At 44.5% G+C, this 23,402-nt stretch overlaps 1 protein-coding gene across 1 annotated transcript in view; it reads left to right on the top strand.

Moving 5' to 3' along the window:
- Positions 1–23,402, top strand: part of PFDN4 (prefoldin subunit 4) — a 35,031-nt gene that overhangs the window by 9,320 nt on the left and 2,309 nt on the right. Inside the window, exon 3 of the mRNA XM_069750925.1 lies at positions 10,309–10,446. Within this exon, the coding sequence (XP_069607026.1) occupies positions 10,309–10,446 (138 nt within the window). The remainder of the gene's footprint in view (positions 1–10,308; positions 10,447–23,402) is intronic.

Below are 23,402 nucleotides of genomic sequence, written 5' to 3' on the forward strand. Positions count from 1 at the left end.
ATAGATGTTCATTATATAATACACGACACAAATGCGATTATACCTTGTAGGCCAGTGCCCCTCCCCACCCCCAAATTTCCATCTATGTGCCCTCTTGGACAGATGCTTTATATTTACCTCCTATAAGTTTCTTCTCCCTATGACCTAAACTAATTTGTGACAGGACCTTAAGGCTATGTGCACACGTTCAGGATTTCTTGCAGAAATTTCCTGAGCAAAACCGGACATTTTATGCGTTTTTGACGCTTTTTTTTCCGGAGCTTCCCAATGCATTAAATAGCGGGAAAACGTGAAAAATCCGCAAAATTAATGAACATGCTGTGTTTTTTACCGCGATGCGTTTTTTTCGCGGAAAAAACGCATCATGTGCACAAAAATTGCGTAATGCATTCTAAATGATGGGATGCATAATGTATGCGTTTTTTATGCGTTTTTATAGCGAAAAAATGCAAAAAAACGCAACATGGGAACACAGCCTCAGAGAGGAGCAGCTTCCATATGTAGTCAGAGCTTTGTAGCCATGGTCAGTCATGGCCAAAAGTATTGACACCCCTGCAATTCTGTCAGATAATACTCAGTTTCTTCCTGAAAATGATTGCAATCACGAATTCTTTGGTATTATTATCTTCATTTAATTTGTCTTAAATGAAAAAACCCAAAAGAGAATGAAGCAAAAAGCAAAACATTGATCATTTCAGACAAAACTCCAAAAATGGGCCAGACAAAAGTATTGGCACCCTCAGCCTAATACTTGGTTGCACAACCTTTAGCCAAAATAACTGCGACCAACCGCTTCCAGTAACCATCAATGAGTTTGTTACAATGCTCTGCTGGAATTTTAGACCATTCTTCTTTGGCAAACTGCTCCAGGTCCCTGATATTTGAAGGGTGCCTTCTCCAAACTGCCATTTTTAGATCTCTCCACAGGTGTTCTATGGCTGGGGTGTCAAACTGCATTCCTCGAGGGCTGCAAACAGGTCATGTTTTCAGGATTTCCTTGTACTGCACAGGTGATAATTTAATCACCTACACAAATAATGAGATGGTGATTAAATTATCACCTGTGCAGTACAAGGAAATCCTGAAAACATGACCTGTTTGCAGTCCTTGAGGAATGCAGTTTGACACCCCTGTTCTATGGGATTCAGGTCTGGACTCATTGCTGGCCACCTTAGAAGTCTCCAGTGCTTTCTCTCAAACCATTTTCTAGTGCGTTTTGAAGTGTGTTTTGGGTCATTGTCCTGCTGGAAGACTGATGACCTCTGAGGGAGACCCAGCTTTGTCACACTGGGCCCTACATTATGCTGCAAAATTTGTTGGTAGTCTTCAGACTTCATAATGCCATGCACACGGTCAAGCAGTCCAGTGCCAGAGGCAGCAAAGCAACCCCAAAACATCAGGGAACCTCTGCCATGTTTGACTGTAGGGACCGTGTTCTTTTCTTTGAATGCCTCTTTTTTTTCTCCTGTAAACTCTATGTTGATGCCTTTGCCCAAAAAGCTCTACTTTTGTCTCATCTGACCAGAGAACATTCTTCCAAAACGTTTTAGGCTTTTTCAGGTAAGTTTTGGCAAACTCCAGCCTGGCTTTTTTATGTCTCGGGGATGTGGGGTCTTCCTGGGTCTCCTACCATACAGTCCCTTTTCATTCAGACGCCGACGGATAGTACGGGTTGACACTGTTGTACCCTCGGACTGCAGGGCAGCTTGAACTTGTTTAGATGTTAGTCGAGGTTCTTTATCCAACATCCGCACAATCTTGCGTTGAAATCTCTTGTCAATTTTTCTTTTCCGTCCACATCCAGGGAGGTTAGCCACAGTGCCATGGGCTTTAAACTTCTTGATGACACTGCGCACGGTAGACACAGGAACATTCAGGTCTTTGGAGATGGACTTGTAGCCTTGAGATTGCTCATGCTTCCTCACAATTTGGTTTCTCAAGTCCTCAGACAGTTCTTTGGTCTTCTTTCTTTTCTCCATGCTCAATGTGGTACACACAACGACACAGGACAGAGGTTGAGTCAACTTTAATCCATGTCAACTGGCTGCAAGTGTGATTTAGTTATTGCCAACACCTGTTAGGTGCCACAGGTAAGTTACAGGTGCTGTTAATTACACAAATTAGAGAAGCATCACATGATTTTTTGAACAGTGCCAATACTTTTGTCCACCCCCTTTTTTATGTTTGGGGTGGAATTATATCCAATTTGGCTTTAGGACAATTCTTTTTGTGTTTTTTCATTTAAGACAAATTAAATGAAGATAATAATAACAAAGAATTTGTGTTTGCAATCTTTTTCAGGAAGAAAATGAGTATTATCTGACAGAATTATTATTATCTGACAGGGGTGTCAATACTTTTGGCCATGACTGTAAAAACACTGAACATATATATTATAACCTACATCAAGCTTCTGTTGTGACACGAAGAATTACTTATACATTTCTGATGGATGCATCTGCTGAACTATGTTAAAGGTGTTGTCCACTACTAGGACAACCCCTTCTTAAAGGGAACCTGTCACCTCTGTAGTACATGCCTGCGCAAAGTAATCTTACCTTGCGCAGGCGTGTACTATGGAAGACAGAGAATGAACTTCAATCCAATATTTCGGCCAGCATGCAGCCAGCAGGTAAGGAAAGGGTGAATCAAACACCCGAAAACTCCGCCCATATGACCCAAAACCAGTCCCGCCAAATTCAGGTGACAGGTTCCCTTTAAGCTAAATGTTTGGCCCCGATTAAAATAATAAAGCCTATACTCGCCTCCCATGCCTTTTGGCTCTATTCCAGTGGTGTCGCCACTCGTGTCCCCGGGGCTGTGATGTGGTGGAATGACACGTGGTGCCTGACGCCCAATCAGCAATGGCATCACTGTCTCCTTCGGACAAACTGAACATGAAGAGGAGCTCCAGCTGCAGCTGATCTGTGGCTTCCTCTTCATGTTCAGTTTGTCTGAAGGTGGAGATAGTGACGCCAGCTCTGTTTGAGCACGGAGTTGCGTGTTACAGCACCGCATCATAGCCCCGGGGAGAGCGAATGCCAACACCACGGGAATGGCCCCGGTACGATAATTGAGTATAGGCATTGTTCTTTTATTACGGCCAAATATTTGGTTTAACCCCTTTCTACCATTGGACATACTATTCCGTCCATGTGGGGTGTGCCCTACTTCCCAAGAACGGAATAGTACGTCCAGCACGATCAACCGAGCTCACGGGGGGAGCGCGGCCGGGTGTCAGCTGACTATCGCAGCTGACATCCGGCACTATGTGCCAGGAGCGGTCACGGACCGCTCCTGGCACATTAACCCCCGGCACAGTGCGATCAAAGATGATCACAGCATTCCGGTGGCATAGGGAAGCATCGCGCAGGGAGGGGGCTCCCTGCGTGCTTCCCTGAGACCCTCGGAGCAACGCGATGTGATCACGTTGCTCCGAGGGTCTCCTACCTCCTCCTCCCTGCAGGCCCGGATCCAAAATGGCCGCGGGGCTACTTCCGGGTCCTGCAGGGAGGTGGCTTACCAGCGCCTGCTCAGAGCAGGCGCTGGTAAGCCTGCAGCCCTGCCTGTCAGATCGCTGATCTGACACAGTGCACTGCAAAGTGTCAGATCAGCGATCTGACCCTATAGTATCATGTCCCCCCCTGGGACAATGCCAAAAAGTTAAAAAAAAAAATTCACATGTGTAAAAAAAAATAAATAAAAAAAATAATTTCTCAATAAAGAAAAAATATTGTTCCAATAAATACATTTCTTTATCTAAATAAAAAAACAAACAATAACAGTACACATATTTAGTATCGCCGCGTCCGTAACGACCCCACCTATAAAACTGTCCCACTAGTTAACCCCTTCAGTGAACACCATCACAAAAAAACGAGGCAAAAAACAACGCTTTATTATGATACCACCAAATAAAAAGTGGAATAACACGTGATCAAAAAGAAGTATATAAATAACCATGGTACCGCTGAAAACATCATCTTGTCCCGCAAAAAACGAACCGCCATACAGCGTCATCAGTGAAAAAATAAAAAAGTTATAGTCCTCAGAATAAAGCGATACAAAAATAATTATTTTTTATATAAAATAGTTTTTATCGTATAAAAGCGCCAAAACATAAATTATATAAATGAGGTATCGCTGTAATCGTACTGACTCGAAGAATAAAACTGCTTTATCAATTTTACCAAACGCGGAACGGTATAAATGCCTCCCCCGCCCAAAAGAAATTCATGAATAGCTGGTTTTTGGTCATTCTGCCTCACAAAAATCGGAATAAAGTGCGATCAAAAAAATGTCATGTGCCCAAAAATGGTTCCAATAAAAACGTCAACTCGTCCCGCAAAAAAACAAGACCTCACATGACTCTGTTGGACCAAAATATGGAAAAATTGTAGCTCTTAAAATGTGGAGATGCATTATTTTTTGCAATAAAAAGCGTCTTTTAGTGTGTGACAGCTGCCAATCATAAAAATCCTCTAAAATACCCGCTATACATAGTAAATCAAACCCCCCTTCATCACCACCTTAGTTAGGGAAAAATAATAAAATTAAAAAAAATATTTATTTCCATTTTCCCGCTAGGGTTAGGGTTAGGGCTAGGGTTAGGGCTAGAGTTAGGGCTAGGGTTAAGGCTACAGTTAGGGTTGAGGCTAAGGTTAGGGTTGGGGCTAAAATTAGGGATAGGATTACATTTACAGTTGGGAATAGGTTTGGGTTGGGATTAGGGTTAGGGGTGTGTCAAAGTTAGGGGTGTGGTTAGGGTTAATGTTGGGATTAGGGTTAGGGATGTGTTTGGATTAGGGTTTCAGTTATAATTGGGGGGTTTCCACTGTTGGGGCTAAAGCTAGGGATAGGGTTGGGGCTAGGGATAGGGTTAGGGTTGGGGCTAGGGTTAGGGTTGGAGCTAGGGTTAGGGTTGGAGCTAGGGTTAGGGTTGGAGCTAGGGTTAGGGTTGGAGCTAGGGTTAGGGTTGGAGCTAGGGTTAGGGTTGGAGCTAGGGTTAGGGTTGGAGCTAGGGTTAGGGTTGGAGCTAGGGTTAGGGTTGGGGCTAGGGTTAGGGTTGGAGCTAGGGTTAGGGTTGGAGCTAGGGTTAGGGTTGGAGCTAGGGTTAGGGTTGGGGCTAGGGTTAGGGTTGGAGCTAGGGTTAGGGTTGGAGCTAGGGTTAGGGTTGGAGCTAGGGTTAGGTTTGGGGCTAGGGTTAGGGCTAGGTTTGGGGCTAGGGTTAGGGTTGGGGCTAGGGTTAGTGTTGGGTCTAGGGTTAGGGCTACAGTTAGGGTTGGGGCTAAAGTTAGGGTTAGGATTACATTTACGGTTGGGATAAGGGTTAGGGGTGTGTCAGCATTAGGGGTGTGGTTAGGGTTACCGTTGGGACTAGGGTTAGGGGTGTGTTTGGATTAGGGTTTCAGTTATAATTGGGGGGGGGGTTTCCACTGTTTAGGCACATCAGGGGCTCTCCGAACGCGACATGGCTTCCGATCTCAATTCCAGCCAATTCTGCGTTGAAAAAGTAAAACAGAGCTCTTTCCCTTCCGAGCTCTCCCGTGCGCCCAAACAGGGGTTTACCCCAACATATGGGGTATCAGCGTAGTCAGGACACATTTGACAACAACTTTTGGGGTCCAATTTCTCCTGTTACCCTTCCCTACCGCGTTTTTGACGCGTTTTTGGTACGTTTTTTGTGCGTTTTGTCCCAAATGCATAGAATTGCGGGAAAAACGCAGAAAATCTGCAAAAATAATGAACATGCTAATTTCTCCATCGTCTCATTGGGGGACACAGGACTGTGGGTGTATGCTATTGCCGCCAGGAGGCTGACACTAAGTAGACAAAAAAAAAAGTTAGCTCCTCCTCCATAGTATACACCTTGACACTGGCCCTGACAGCTCCAGTTTATGCTTAGTGTCGGTAGTAGGCACATCTCTGGGTTTTCCCAGATACATTCTACCTTGAGGATAAGATAGGGGCGACGGACCTTTTTGAAGGGGTCCGATCTCCCCAAACCAACAACGGGCGAGCACGTGTAAGTGTCGCCACCACGTATCCTTTCCCGCGACGTGGGATTGCCGGACTAAAAACCTGACCACCCTGAGGTAACGAAACCCTAGGTTGTACAGGCATTTATGCATTGTCCGTGCAGCCTCCACTTCAATCACCAATGCATTGGTCTGCGGTGCTTAAAGGAGGCAGACGGTCCCTCTCCTCACCTACTGAAGGGTGAAGGAGTTAGTGTGCCTGCACCGTCTTTTCCCATATGTATATTTATATATATATTTATATGTGGATTTACGTGTATGCCTCTTTTCTAACCTTGTGTGTTGTCAGAGGCTGCGGGGGGGGGGGGCTCCTGCTTCATTGCGCGGTCTCAGGGAAAGCCATGCTGCTCTCAGTGCGGTGCCGGTTCCAGGTTGTCTCCATAGCTAAAGCACGGGCGGAAGTCCCGCCCCTAGCATCTTTCTTCCGGCGGCCCGCTGCATCATGGTCACTGTAGTTCCCTGCAGGATCATAGGCGGAAGTTCCGCCCCTAGCAACTTTCTTCCGGCGGCCCGTTGCATCATGGTCGCTGTAGTTTCCTGCAGGGTCGTGGGCGGAAGTTCCGCCCCCCTTCGGCAGCGCATACTTCCGGTTTCGCGCTCCCAGCGTTTCTAGGAGAGCGCAGGTATGGGGAAAATCAAGTCCCCTGCTTTGGCCTTTGCACGATCCTTATGGCAGCTCCTCCCCCTTTTCATGATCTTCTTAAGGGAGGTTTTCTCTGCTCAGAGGTGTGGTGCTCAGAACCAACGGGGACACAGGACTGGGGTAAGTGCTACTTCCCTCAGCCTGACAGCAGTTTTTTGTTCTAGACCCAGTAGCTCATGAAGAGTTTCATAGCAGCAATAGTCATCATGTCTAGAAGGACTAAGTCTCACACAGTCCTGTATACTTCATGCATTACTTGCCGGGTTTCTTTTCCGCATGCGCAAACTAGCCATTTCTGTGAAGCTTGCGATTCCGAACGCGCTCAGGAGCCCCCGCCTGCTATCCCGCCTGCTACCCCGCTTGCCATTCTGCCGGGTATGCCTGTTTCTGAGACTGCGGCACCTCCCCCTGAGTGGGTCGTATCCTTAACGCAATCTATGGCGTCTCTAACAAAGGCGGTTGAGTCCCTTCAAGGACGCGGGGGAAGCCCTGTCAGGGACGTTCATCCATCTGTTCCGGAAAGATCCTCCGATTCTCAGGATCCTCCGGCCTGCAGGGGCCGTACTCCCTCTAGGCAGACGCGGGGGAAGCGTACCCATACAGCGTCTCCCGGTCCGTCAGGTGCATCTGCATCTGTGAATTCCGTCTCTCGGTCTCCCTCACCTGTGGGAGTGAATGAACATGGTTCGGACTTTGACTCTGAAGGGTCTTTTGATTTAGAAGCTCCTGATTATCAGGAATCAGTTGACAGTCTCATTGAGGCCGTTAACCAGTCTTTGGGAGTAGAGGATGTAGCCACCTTACCTTCAGGTCATAAGGTGTCTTTTAAAAGATTCAAGCAACCTCATAAGGTGTTTTCTTCTCATCCTGAGTTTGAGGATCTAGTTCACATGCTTCTCTCAACCTCCGTTGCCGTCTGTCTCCTCGGGTCAGGCAATCTCTCATATGGTGGATGAGGAGCTCCTCTCTGCGGCAGGGGAAAGCCTTTTCTCCAGTCCATTGGCTGGTAGTTTCTACAGACGCCAGTCTTCTCGGTTGAGGAGCAGTGTTTCACCAACACACAGCACAAGGTGTTTGGTCTCCAGGGGAGTCAGCTCTTCCAATCAATCTGTTGGAGATAAGGGCAATTTGGCTGGCACTTTCACCATCTTCTGGCGGGTCACCCGGTCCGGATCCAATCGGACAATGCCACGGCTGTGGCTTACGTAAATCATCAGGGGGGCACCCGCAGCAGGTCAGCCATGCGCGAGGTAGGACAAATCCTCCGCTGGGCCGAAAACAACCACTCCGTGATCTCGGCAGTTTACATCCCGGGCAAGGAGAACTGGGCAGCGGACTTTCTGAGCCGTCAGGGTCTTGCGTTCGGGGAATGGTCTCTTCACCCCGACGTTTTTCGGCAGATTTGCCAACGCTGGGGTACCCCGGACGTGGATCTAATGGCATCCGGGTGGAATGCCAAGGTCCCCAGGTTCGTAGCTCGTTATCGAGATCCAAGAGCTCTCGCCGTGGACGCACTGGTCCTTCCTTGGAACCAGTTTCGTCTTCCATATCTGTTTCCTCCTCTGGTGCTCCTCCCAAGGGTAGTCAGGAAGATCAAGATAGAGGGAGTTCCGTCAATTCTAGTCGCACCAGATTGGCCTCGGAGGTCATGGTACGCGGACCTCGTTCAGCTGATTGCCGGGGTTCCTTGGGAGCTTCCAATGCGGCCGGATCTTCTGTCGCAGGGGCCGATATTCCACCAGAACTTAGGGGCCCTGCGTTTGACGGCTTGGCCGTTGAATCTTGGATTCTGACCCAGGCCGGTTTTTCTCAAAAAGTAGCTTCCACTATGATTAATGCTCGAAAGACAGTTTCTGCGAGCATTTACCACCACACCTGGAAAGTTTTTCTCTCGTGGTGCAGGAAGAAGGGTCTTCCTCCTTTACGGTTCTCCGTTCCTAATATTTTAGCTTTTCTCCAGGCTGGGTTAGACTCAGGTCTTGCTCTAAGTACCCTTAGGAGGCAAATTTCAGCCCTATCGGTTCTTTTCCAGCGCAGAATTTCTTCCATTTCACAGGTCAAGACTTTTTTGCAGGGAGTCTCTCACATGGTCCCCCCTTACAGGGCCCCGCTAGAAGCTTGGGACCTTATCTGGTCCTAAGCGCTCTTCAGGAAGCCCCATTTGAGCCCTTCCAAGAAGTTTCTTTAACGTATCTTTCTTGGAAGGTTTTGTTTTTGGTAGCCATAACCTCCATTAGGCGGGTGTCGGAATTGGCGGCCTTGTCCTGCCAGTCGCCGTTTATGCAATTTCATCAGGATAAAGTAGTATTAAGACCAGTTCCCTCTTTTCTACCAAAGGTAGTTTCCTCATTTCACATCAATGAAGACATAGTCTTGCCTTCTTTTTCTCCTGCTCCTTCACACCGTGTGGAAAAAGCTCTCCTTACTCTGGACCTGGTGAGAGCGCTGAGAAGATATGTTTCTCGGACCGCTTCTTTTCGACAGACGGAGGTCCTGTTCGTTCTCCCTGTGGGTCACAGAAAGGGATTCGCAGCCTCTAGGTCGACCTTAGCCAGATGGATATGAGCCACCATTCAGGAGGCCTACCGCATCAAGGGTGCAGCCATCCCGGCTGGGATCAGGGCACACTCTACTCGAGCGGTAGGGGCTTCCTGGGCACTTCGGCACCAAGCTTCAGCAGAACAGGTTTGCAAAGCGGCAACTTGGTCTAGCCTGCACACTTTCTCCAAACATTATAATATCCACACTCAGGCCTCTGCTGATGCAAGTTTGGGAAGAAAAATTCTTCAGGCTGCGGTATCGCACCTATAGGCGGTAAGTGCCTAAGGGTTTGTTCCAGTGAGTCTTTTTTCCCCACCCTGGGACTGCTTTGGGACATCCCACAGTCCTGTGTCCCCCAATGAGACGATGGAGAAACAGGGATTTTTGTGTTACTCACCGTAAAATCCTTTTCTCCGAGTCATTCATTGGGGGACACAGCTCCCTCCCTATTTCTTTTTGTTATTTTTTTCTACGGGGTTGTTCAGACTGTAGTATTATTCTAGACATGTTGTCTTTGCTCTAATGCTGTTTTGTTTTCTCTATCTCCTACTGCTTGTGCACCAAACTGGAGCTGTCAGGGCCAGTGTCAAGGTGTATACTATGGAGGAGGAGCTAACTTTTTTTTTTGTCTACTTAGTGTCAGCCTCCTGGCGGCAATAGCATACACCCACAGTCCTGTGTCCCCCAATGAATGACTCGGAGAAAAGGATTTTACGGTGAGTAACACAAAAATCCCTGTTTTTTTACCGCGATGCGTTTTTTACGCGGAAAAAAACCATCCATGTGCACAAAACATGCAGAATGCATTCTAAATGATAGAATGCATAATGTATGCGTTTTTAATGAGTTCTTATAGCGTTTTTAGCGCGAAAAATCGCGAAAAAACCTGAATGTGTGCACATAGCCAAAAGGGACCGTGGTGAGAATTGTAAAAATTGGCCCGGTCATTAACGTGCAAACCACCCTTGGGGCTTAAGGGGTTAAGAAGGGGTTGTCTTAGTAGTGGACAACCCCTTTAATCAGAGTGGAGACTCGTTATCAATACTGTGATCAATAAATTAACATTAACTGTTTCTCAAATTATAGAAGGAGCTTCAGAACCTGGAAGACGCCTCTGACGACATAATGATGCTAGACGAGTCTCTGCTTATCCCTTATCAGATCGGAGATGTTTTTATTAGTCATTCCCAAGAGGAGACTCAAGATATGCTGGAGGGTGCAAAGGTTAGTCACACAATATAAATTCTATAATTCCCTCGTATGTTCAAGAATATGATTATTATAATACTGCCCCCTACGTACAAGAATTTAACTAATATAATACTGCTCCCTATGTACAAGAATATAATTACTATAATACTGCCCCATATTTACAATCATATAACTACTATAATACTGTGTCCCCATGTACAAGAATATAACTACCTACAATAATACTGCCTCTGAGTTCAAGAATATAACTTCTACAATACTGCCCCTATGTACAAGAATATAACTGCTATAATACTGCTCCTATGTTGAAGAATTTTACTAATATAATACTGCCCCTATGTACAATAATATAACTACTATAATACTGCTATAATACTGCTCCCTATGTACACTCACTCGCTGTCAGTATTATATTGTCAGCTCTGACCTCACACTAAGCTTTATATCATTGTTTTATAATCTCCTTCGATCCACCGTCCGTTACTTTTGCATTGATCTAAACAGTATATACAACTCCAGCTATGTGGAACCATGGTGACAATACAGGAGTGTGCACAGTAATCATTGTGAATCACTGACCTAGTTGATTCTGCCATGGACAAGCTGCGGTCTGCGCTTCTGGTGTTTGTAACTTCATTAAGGGCAGATCATCCTGCTCTGTGTCATAGGTTATAGCTCTGTACAATGTGATCCTTCAGCATTGGCTACTGTATTGGATACGGGGAGTCTAGGACACATATCAGAACAATCTGTCCCCTACACAGTGATGAGAAAGCCGAACATGGCTGCTCCATGCCACTATTTAAGAGCAGTATCTGCTACGCCAGTGATTTAGAACAGCGAAGATTGTGCTCCCTCCTGTATTTTTATATAAAACGATGTACACTTTAAGAGATAATGGGAAATAAATGCAAACTTGTGTGTGTGTGTATATATCTATATACATTATTGTCTAAGGGGTACTTCCGTCTGTCTGTCTGTCATGAATATTCATTGGTCGTGGCCTCTGTCTATCATGGAAATTCAAGTCGCTGATTGGTCGCCGCAAAACAGCCACGACCAATCAGCGACTGGCACAGTCCAGAAGAAAATGGCTGCTCCTTACTCCCCGCAGTCAGTGGCCGACGCCCGCTCCATGCTCCCCGCAGTGTTCCCAGGGCTCCACTATATACTCCCTGCAGTGTCCCCGGCGCTTCGCTATATACTCCCCGCAGTGTCCCCGGCGCTCCGCTATATTCTCCCCGCAGTGTCCCCGGCACTCTGCTATATACTCCCCGCAGTGTCCCCGGCGCTCCGCTCCATACTCCCCGCAGTGTCCCCGGCGCTCCGCTCCATGCTTCCCGCAGTCACTGTCCCCGGTGCCTGCTCCATACTCCCCTCCGGTCACCGCTAACACAGGGTTAATGCCGGCGGTAACGGACCGCGTTATGCCGTGGGTAGCGCACTCCGTTACCGCCGCTATTAACCCTGTGTGTCCCCAACCTTTTACTATTGATGCTGCCTACGCAGCATCAATAGTAAAAAAAGTAATGTTAACCCCTTAAGCCCCGAGGGTGGTTTGCACGTTAATGACCGGGCCAATTTTTACAATTCTGACCACTGTCCCTTTATGAGGTTATAACTCTGGAACGCTTCAACGGATCTTGGCGATTCTGACATTGTTTTCTCGTGACATATTGTACTTCATTTTAGTAGTAACATTTATTCGATATAACTTGCGTTTATTTGTGAAAAAAACGGAAATTTGGCGAAAATTTTGAAAATTTCGCAATTTTCCAACTTTAAATTTTTATGCCCTTAAATCACAGAGATATGTCACGCAAAATACTTAATAAGTAACATTTCCCACATGTCTCCTTTACATCAGCACAATTTTGGAACCAAAATTTTTTTTTGTTAGGGAGTTATAAGGGTTCAAAGTTGACCAGCAATTTCTCATTTTTACAACACCATTTTTTTTTAGGGACCACATCTCATTTGATGTCATTTTGAGGGGTCTATATGATAGAAAATACCCAAGTGTGACACCATTCTAAAAACTGCACCCCTCAAGGTGTTCAAAACCACATTCAAGAAGTTTATTAACCCTTCAGGGGTTTCACAGGAATTTTTGGAATGTTTAAATAAAAATGAATATTTAACTTTTTTTCACACAAAATTTATTTCAGCTCCAATTTGTTTTATTTTACCAAGGGTAACAGGATAAAATGGATGCCAAACATTGTTGTACAATCTGTACTGAGTACGCTGATACCCCATATGTGGGGGTAAACCACTGTTTGGGCGCATGGCAGAGCTCGGAAGGGAAGGAGCGCCATTTGACTTTTAAATGCAAAATTGACAGGAATTGAGATGGGACACCATGTTGCGTTTGGAGAGCCACTGATGTGCCTAAACATTGAAACCCCCCACAAGTGACACCATTTTGGAAAGTAGACACCCTAAGGAACTTATCTAGATGTGTGGTGACCACTTTGACCCACCAATTGCTTCACAGAAGTTTATAATGCAGAGCCGTAAAAATAAAAAATCATATTTTTTCACAAAAATTATCTTTTCGCCCCCAATTTTTTATTTTCCCAAGAGTAAGAGAAGAAATTGAACCTCAAAAATTGTTGGCCAATTTGTCCTGAGTACGCTGATACCCCGTATATGGGTGTAAACCATTGTTTGGGCGTATGGCAGAGCTCGGAAGGGAAGGAGCGCCATTTTACTTTTCAATGCAAAATTGACTGGAATTGAGATGGGATGCCATGTTGCGTTTGGAGAGCCCCTGATGTGCCTAAACATTGAAATCCCCACAAGTGACACCATTTTGGAAAGTAGACCCCTTAAGGAACTTATCTAGAGGTGTGGTGAGCACTTTGACCCAACAAGTGCTTCACAGAAGTTTATAATGCAGAGCCGTAAAAATAAAAAATCATATTTTTTCACAAAAATAATCTTTTCGCCACCAATTTTTTATTTTCCCAAGGGTAAGAGAAGAAATTAGACCACAAAAGTTGTTGTGCAATTTGTCCTGAGTGCGACGATACCCCATATGTGGGGGTAAACCACTTTTTGGGTGCATAGCAGAGCTCGGAAGGGAAGGAGCGCCATTTGACTTTTCAATGCAAAATTGACTGGAATTAAGATGGGACGCCATGTTGGTTTGGAGAGCCCCTGATGTGCCTAAACATTAAAAACCCCCACAAGTGACACCATTTTGGAAACTAGACCCTCTAAGGAACTTATCTAGATGTGTTTTGAGAGCTTTGAACCCCCAAGTGTTTCACTACAGTTTATAACGCAGAGCCGTTAAAATAAATTTATTTTTTTTTCGCAAAAATTTTTTAGCCCCCAGTTTTGTATTTTCACAAGGGTAACATAATAAATTGGACCCCAAAAGTTGTTGTCCAATTTGTCCTGAGTACGCTGATACCCCATATGTGGGGGGGAACCACTGTTTGGGCGCATGGCAGAGCTCGGAAGGGAAGGAGCGCCATTTGGAATGCAGACTTAGATGGATTGGTCTGCAGGAGTCACGTTGCATTTGCAGAGCCCCTGATGTACCCAAACAGTACAAACCCCCCACAAGTGACCCCATATTAGAAACTAGACCTCCCATGGAACTTATCTAGATGTGTTGTGAGAACTTTGAACCCCTAAGTGTTTCACTACAGTTTATAACGCAGACCCGTGAAAATAAAAATTCTTTTTTTTTTCACAAAAATGATTTTTTAGCCCCCAGCTTTGTATTTTTACAAGGGTAACAGAATAAATTGGACCCCAAAAGTTGTTGTTCAATTTGTCCTGAGTACGCTGATACCCCATATGTGGGGGGGAACCACTGTTTGGGCTCATGGCAGAGCTCGGAAGGGAAGGAGCGCCATTTGGAATGCAGACTTAGATGGATTGGTCTGCAGGCGTCACGTTGCATTTGCAGAGCCCCTGATGTACCCAAACAGTAGAAACCACCCACAAGTGACCCCATATTGGAAACTAGACCTCCCATGGAACTTATCTAGATGTGTTGTGAAAACTTTGAACCCCCAAGTGTTTCACTACAGTTTACAACCCAGAGCCGTGAAAATAAAAATCCTTTTTTTTCCCACAAAAATGATTTTTAGCCCCCCAAATTTTTATTTTCCCAAGGATAACAAGAGAACTTGGACCCAAAAAGTTGTTGTCCAATTTGTCTCGAGTACGCTGATACCCCATATGTTGGGGTAAACCCCTGTTTGGGCGCACGGGAGAGCTCGGAAGTGAAGGAGCACTGTTTTACTTTTTCAATGCAGAATTGGCTGGAATTGAGATCGGACGCCATGTCGCGTTTGGAGAGCCCCTGATGTGTCTAAACAGTGGAAACCCCCCAATTATAAATGAAACCCTAATCCAAACGCACCACTAACCCTAATCCCAACTGTAACCCTAACCACACACCTAACCCTGACACACCCCTAATTCTAATCCCAACCCTAATCCCAACCGTAAATGTAATCCAAACCCTAACCCTAGCCCCAACCCTAGCCCTAACCCTAACCCTAACCCTAACCGGAAAATGGAAATAAATACATTTTTTTTAATTTTATTATTTTTCCCTAAGGCTAGGTTCACATTGCGTTAGGGAAATCCGTTTAGCACTAGCGGATTGCGCTAACACAATGTCTTTTTAGGTGTCGTGTTTAGTGGTCGCGTTAACGTCCCCGCTCTGGAAGATCGGGGATCGGACCTCGGGCGCGCCGCGGACGCTGCAAGCAGCGTCTGAGGCGCGCCACAAAAGAATGGCACCTTGCTAGCGCGAGCCGAAAATGGCACGCTCTAGCGATGCGCTACACCTGAAAATCACATTGCTGTCAATGGTTGTGCTAACGGACCCGTTGCACGGCGTTAATTGTGACATTTTCGCCGTGCAACGCTGTCCGTTAGCGTTAACCCATTAACGCAATGTGAACCTAGCCTAACTAAGGGGGTGATGAAGGGGGGTTTGATTTACTTTTATAGCGAGTTTTTTAGCGGATTTTTATGATTGGCAGCCGTCACACACTAAAAGACGCTTTTTATAGCAAAAAAGTTTTTGCGTCTCCACATTTTGAGACCTATAATTTTTCCATATTTTGGTCCACAGAGTCATGTGAGGTCTTGTTTTTTGCGGGACGAGTTGACGTTTTTATCGGTTACATTTTCGGACACGTGACAGTTTTTGATCGCTTTTTATTCCGATTTTTTTGTGAGGCAGAATGACCAAAAACCAGCTATTCATGAATTTCTTTTGGGGGAGGCGTTTATACCGTTCCGCGTTTGGTAAAATTGATGAAGCAGTTTTATTCTTCGGGTCAGTACGATTACAGCGACACCTCATTTATATCATTTTTTTTATGTTTTGGCGCTTTTATACGATAAAAGCTATTTTATAGAAAAAATAATTATTTTGGCATCGCTTTATTCAGAGGACTATAACTTTTTTATTTTTTTGGTTATGATGCTATATGGCGGCTCGTTTTTTGCGGGACAAGATGACGTTTTCAGAGGTAACATGGTTATTTATATCCGTCTTTTTGATCGCGTGTTATTCCACTCTTTGTTCAGCGTTATGATAATAAAGCGTTGTTTTTTGGCTCGTTTTTTTTTTTTTTTTCTTACGGTGTTCACTGAAGGGGTTAACTAGTGGGCCAGTTTTATAGGTCGGGTCGTTACGGACGCGGCGATACTAAATATGTGTACTTTTATTGTTTTTTTGTTTTTTTTTATGTAAAGAAATGTATTTATGGGAATAATATTTTTTTTTTTCTGCTTTATTTAGGAATTTTTTTTTTATTTTTTTTTTTACAAGTGTGGAAATTTTTTTTTTTACTTTTTCACTTTGTCCCAGGGGGGGACATCACAGATCACCGATCTGACAGTGTGCACAGCACTCTATCAGATCGGTGATCTGACATACAGCCGGGCAGGATTAGAGCTGCAGCTGCAGCCTGATCCTGACCCGGAAGTGCTCCCTGCAGGACCCGGATGCAGCCCGGCGGCCATTTTGGATCCGGGGACTGCAGGGAGAAGACGCTCGGTACACGGTGAGCACATCACCGTGTACCGATCGTCTCAGGGAAGCCCGCAGGGAGCCCCCTCCCTGCGCGATGCTTCCCTGCACCGCCGGCACACCGCGATCATCTTTGATCGCGGTGTGCCGGGGGTTAATGTGCCGGGAGCGGTCCGTGACCGCTCCTGGCACATAGTGCCGGATGTCAGCTGCGATAGGCAGCTGACACCCGGCCGCGATCGGCCGCGCTCCCCCCGTGAGCGCGGCCGATCGCATATGACGTACTATCCCGTCCATGGGAATTAAGTCCCAGGTCACCTGGACGGGATAGTACGTCATATGGGATTAAGGGGTTAAAAATAGTAAAAAAAAAAAACCTGCTATACTCACTTTCCGTTGTCCGCTGAGGCGCTCGCGCCTGCCGCCATCTTCCTCTCCCAGCGATGCATTGCGAAATTACCCAGAAGACCTAGCGGTCTCGCGACACCGATAAGTCTTCTGGGTAATTTCGCAATGCATCCTGGGAACGCAAGATGGCAGTCGCGCGCCCATCGGCACAGCGCCGTTGGATCCCAGGAGGCGGAGAGACAGGACGCTGAGGAGCAGCGACCAGAACGGTGAGTGTGTTAAACAACTATGGGCCCTCGAATCGTTAGGTGAGTATGTTTATTTTTTATTTTTTAACCTGTGACATACGTAGCTGGGCAATATACTACGTCACTGGGCAATATACTACGTCACTGGGCAATATACTACGTGGCTCTGTGCTGTATACTACGTGGCTGGGCAATATACTACGTGGCTGGGCAATATACTACGTGGACATGCATATTCTAGAATACCCGATGCGTTAGAATCGGGCCACCATCTAATATATATATATATATATATATATTATATATACTAGATGGTGGCCCGATTCTAACGCATCGGGTATTCTAGAATATGATGCGTTAGAATCGGGCCACCATCTAATATATATATATATATATATATTATATATACTAGATGGTGGCCCGATTCTAACGCATCGGGTATTCTAGAATATGCATGTCCACGTAGTATATTGCTCAGCCACGTAGTATATTGTCCAGCCATGTAGTATACTGCCCAGTGATGTAGTATATAGCCCAGCCACGTAGTATACAGTCATGGCCAAAAGTTTTGAGAATGAGACAAATATTAATTTTTCCAAAGTCTACTGCTTCATTTTTTTCTAATGGCAATTTGCATATACTCCTGAATGTCAGAGTGATCAGCTTAACAGCAATTACTGTACTTGCAAAGTCAATATTTGCCCAGAAAATGAACTTTAACCCCCAAAACACATTTCAACATCATTGCAGTCCTGCCTTAAAGGGAGCAGCTAACATCGTTTTAGTGATTGATCCATTAACACAAGTGTGGGTGTTGATGAGGCAGGGTTGGCGATCAATCAGTCATGATTAAGTAAGAATGACATCACTGGACACTTTACAAGGAGGCTGGTGCTTGGTATCATTGTTTCTCTTCAGTTAACCATGGTTATCTCTAAAGAAACACGTGCAGCCATCATTGCACTACACAAAAATGGCCTAACAGGGAAGAGTATCGCAGCTACAAAGATTGCATCTCAGTCAACAATCTATCGAATCATCAAGAACTTCAAGGAGAGAGCTTCCATTGTTGTCAAAAAGGCTCCAGGGCGCCCAAGAAAGACCAGCAAGCGCCAGGACCGTATCTTAAAACTTGTTTCAGCTGCGGGATCGGACTACCAGCAGTGCCGAGCTTGCTCAGGAATGGCAGCAGGCTGGTGTGAGTGCTTCTGCACACACTGTGAGGCGGAGACTCTTTGAGCAAGGCCTAGTTTCAAGGAGGGCAGCAAAGAAGCCACTTCTCTCCAGAAAAAACATCAGGGACCGACTGATATTCTGCAAAAGGTACAGGGAGTGGACTGCTGAGGACTGGGGCAAAGTCATTTTCTCTGATGAATCCCCTTTTCGATTGTTTGGGACATCTGGAAAACAGCTTATTCGGAGAAGAAGAGGTGAGCGATACCACCAGTCTTGTCTCATGCCAACTGTAAAGCATCCTGAAACCATTCATGTGTGGGGTTGCTTCTCAGCCAAGGGAATTGGCTCACTCACAGTCTTGCCTAAAAACACAGCCATGAATAAAGAATGGTACCAGAATGTCCTCCAAGAGCAACTTATCCCAACCGTCCAAGAGCAGTTTGGCGCCCAACAATGCCTTTTCCAGCATGATGGAGCACCTTGCCATAAAGCAAAGGTGATAACTAAATGGCTCATGGAACAAAACATAGATTTTGGGTCCATGGCCTGGAAACTCCCCAGATCTTAATCCCATTGAGAACTTGTGGTCAATCATCAAGAGACGGGTGGACAAACAAAAAACAACAAATTCTGGCAAAATGCAAGCATTGATTATGCAAGAATGGACTGCTATCAGTCAGGATTTGGTCCAGAAGTTGATTGAGAGCATGCCAGGGAGAATTGCAGAGGTCTTGAAGAAGAAGGGTCAACACTGCAAATATTTAAGTAAATAAGGCAGCACACTGTAGCGCTGAAACATGCAAATATGAAACACGAAAATTGAACTGCATTACTGCACTAGAAATATGAAAAATGAGAGCTTTTATCGCATAAAAATGGCCAATTTTATGTGTACCTGGTAGCCTCTTTACGGCATCTCTCTTATACCAGGTCCTAGACTTGCCTTTCCTCGCTGAGAATAAACGTCTCCATCTGAATGGGTACATGTGAAACCTCTTCTTAGACTGAAATTCTCTCTCTCTGTGGAGGGGTATTGGACCTGCTGTAATTAAAACACCTGTGGCTAGGAGGCGGAGTGCACGATCAGAAGGCTAGAGAATACATTTCAAAAACCTGACCGGCACATCCAGGATGTGCCGGTCAGGTTTTTGAAACATAAACACTGCAAATATTGACTTGCTGCATTAACTCATTCTAACTGTCAATATAACCTATTGGTACTCATAATATGATTGCAATTATATTTCTGTATGTGATATAAACATCAGACAAACACTAATAAAAACCAGAGGGCAGCAGATCATGTGAAAATATAATTTTGGTGTCATTCTCAAAACTTCTGGCCATGACTGTATAGCCCAGCCACGTAGTATATTGTCCAGCCACGTAGTATATTGCCCAGTGACGTAGTATATTGCCCAGTTACGTAGTATACAGCACATGAGCTATATATATATATATATATATATATATATATATATATATATATATATATATATATATATAAAATCATGCAGTGAGATGTTGAGAACTGATGATCTTAAAGCCGAGAAGGCAAGAATGGAAACAACAAATGTAATAACCAATAGGAACCTCTATTTTTACATCATATAGTCAGTATTCTGTAATTTAAAGGGAATCTGACAGCATGCCTTTGCTATGTAATCTGAGGCTTTGATCTTTGCATTGTATCACTTATTGGGCAGCTTGCTGTAGTTTTGTGTAAAATCCCTGTTTTATCAGCAGGAGACTAGCACTAGAGGACTAGTAAACTAGCTGATATGTTGTCCGAAATATTCATGAGCTCTGTATAACCACGCCCTCTGTATAACCACTGATTGGCAGTAGAGATAGGCGAACCTAAACAGTAAAGTCTTGCGTCCGTACCGAATACCTACTGTTTGGGCTCGGACACCGAACACGGGCTTCACCAGGAAGTAATTTTAAAAAACGGTGTGGCGTCACCTCAATTTTTAACAACCAGCCAAGCTAAAGCAGACAGCTGGGGTGCTGGTATTCTCAGGCTGCTAAGCGGCCATGGATATTGCAACCCCCCTTCAGCCTAAAAATAGCAGCCTGCAGCCGCCCAGAAACGGTGCATCTATTAGATGTGCCAATTCTGGCGCTTTGCCTGTAGTGGTGGCAAGTGGGGTTCATATTTGTGGGGTTGATGTTGCCTATGTATTGTATTATCCATTACTAATCCTATAGTTATATGGTAAATAAAGACACAGCCAAAATAAAGTCTTTTATTTTAAATTAAACAAAACCGTTCAAATTCACCGCAGTGAAATTTTCTTGATGAACTTGTCTCTGCGGGGATCTCATCAAGGTAACCCCAGTTCAGTCCAGCTGGGAACACAGCCTCAGTGACCTGCGGTAACCTCAATGTCATCCTCGCTAGTCACTGAGGCTGTGGTTGCAGCAGTTCAGTCACCAGTGGTTCTCAGCCTGGGTGGTCGCATCTTGGCACCGTCCAAGTTGAAAATTGTTTATCCCCCAGACACAGATTACTACATGGGACAAAACGACTGACAGGTGAGGGATATTGTTGTTTTTTATTTGTTTTATTACAGGAGACAAGGGATTCGGTGGAATTAGGCATTAAGTGAGTATAACTATGTTTTGTAACATGTAGATCAGAGGTGTCAAACTGCATTCCTCGAGGGCTGCAAACAGGTCACGTGTTCAGGATTTCCTTGTGTTGCACAGGTGATAATTTAATCACCTGCACAGAATGATTCCATCACCTGTGCAATACTAAGGAAATCCTGAAAACATGACCTGTTTGCAGCCCTCGAGGAATGCAGTTTGACACGTCTGATGTAGATAAATCCAAAGGAAGAAGAAAGCAGCAACACTTCCGTTATGTGACGAAGAAACCTTAGTCCTTTAATTCCAATATAAATTCATGCACAAGGTAATAAGAGCAGGGACAGTGCAAGTAAAAGGACGATGGCCGTTTCGCGTTAGGCTACTTTCACACTAGCGTTTTCTGCAATGCGTCGTTTTGCAGAAAAAACGCATCCTGCAAAAGTGCTTGCAGGATGCGTTTTTTCCCCATAGACTTGCATTGACGACGCATTTGCGACGGATTGCCACACGTCGCATCCGTCGAGCGACGGATGCGTCGTGCTTTTGCGGACCGTCGGGAGAAAAAAACGCTACATGTAACGTTTTTTTTCTCCTGACGGACCGCTTTTTCTGACCGCGCATGCGCGGCCAGAACTCCGCCCCCACCTCCCCGCACCTTACAATGGGGCAGCGGATGCGCCGGAAAAATGCATCCGCTGCACCCATTGTGCAATGCAGCAAACGCTAGCGTCGGAATCTCTCCCCGACGCATTGCGACGGGGAGATTCCGACGCTAGTGTGAAAGAAGCCTTATACATGCTTCCACATGTCCAGATATGTCAGGTAGCATGTCATTTCCTTTTTAAAAGCAGTCATGTGCCAGCATTTGCATATCATTAAAACATACCACATAGAAAACTAAAACTAAAACTCATCATTAACAAATGACTTAACAATACAAACATATATCTAATTTCGCTGATTGACTAAGTAATACATATTATCTACCAGAAAAGACAAAACAAAAAAAAAATCCTTTTACAAAAATTCTTTTACAAAAAATGTTTTACCAAAATTTTTTATTTTTTTTAATGAAAAGCAGAAATAATCCAGACGTTCATTTAGTCCCAACAGACCTTGCACGTTTGTTTTAATTGTCCATTTTGCCTCATGCTTTAACGGGATTTTATTATACAAGGTGGTATATTAACCACTTCCAAACCCGCAAAACGCAAGCAGCGTATATAGGTGAAAACACCTATATACAGCTGCAAAATAACCCAATCCCTAAATATAAAAACATATTAAGGTCTTTTTTACGAAAAAACGTGGAAAATGGGGTTTTGACTAAAAAAGGAGAGAAATTATTTCCCCCTTTTCCGTGTATTCCACACTGGTATACGTTACCTAAAATACACAAGTCAATCTCCCAACCACCTGGAAGACCAATTGTGTCTGGTTTGAACTCAATCACAGAGCCTCTGTCACAATATCTCGATTGGTGTCTAAAACCACTTTTACCACAAATTCCTGCTTTTGTGAGGGATTCTGGCGACTTTCTCAGGGTGTTACGATCCATTGAGTGGCAAGCTAGCTTTGCCTTAACCTCAATTGATATAGAAAGTCTTTACACCTAAATCCCCCACAATCTGGGAATTATGGCAGTTAAAAAAATGCTACAGAATTCGCATAAATCATCTGAGTTTATCACCTTCATTTTAGAAGGTTTAGATTTTGTATTAACTCATAATGCGTTCAAATTTCTTAATCAGTGGTATTTACAAGTGGTCGGGACCGCCATGGGCACACCCGTCGCATGCGTTTTCGCCAACCTTTTTCTTGCATCTTTTTGAAGAAAAATGTATTACTAGTGACAAAAATCCCTTCTTAAAACATATGAAAAGTTATATACGCTATGTGGACGATATTTTTATCGTCTGGGATGGTAATAAAGTTGAGTTTGACGAGTTTGTTGTATATCTTAATACTGTAAATAACGAAAATATGTGCTTTACATCATGCTTTGGACAAGATAATCTAAATTTTGTAGACATTGATATTAGTATTCGTGATTGCAACATTCTAACAAAAGTACATAGAAAATCCACAGCTTCTAATTCGCGGCTGCATTTTGATTCAGCTCATCCGTATTTTACTAAAAAAAAAGTCTGCCCTATAGACAAATGCTTCGTCTAAGAAAAATTAATAACGATGACACTTGCTTTCAGCAGCAGTTGAATGCATTAAAAAAGCGTTTTGTCGACAGAGGTTATCCCTCATCATTGTTAAATGAATCTGAACAGCAGGTTAAAAATAAAATGCAAGTTGAGCTCTTGAAAAGAAAACCGCGTTCTTTTTTACCTCAGACAGCTACATCTGAGCATAAAAAGTATTTTAATTTTTGCTTTCAACATACGCCTTTGGATAAAGCTATACATGCGTCAATCCGCAAGAATTGGCATATCTTGGCATCAGACAATGCTCTAAATACATGCGGCAAGATAACTCCCCGTTTTGCTTACAAGAGAACACATAATCTAACAGATCTCTTAGTTAAAAATTTGTATTTCTCAATCGAATGATAACTGGTTAACTCTTAATACCCCCAA

This window comes from Ranitomeya imitator, chromosome 2 (assembly GCF_032444005.1).
Source record: "Ranitomeya imitator isolate aRanImi1 chromosome 2, aRanImi1.pri, whole genome shotgun sequence".
Taxonomy (NCBI): domain Eukaryota; kingdom Metazoa; phylum Chordata; class Amphibia; order Anura; family Dendrobatidae; genus Ranitomeya; species Ranitomeya imitator.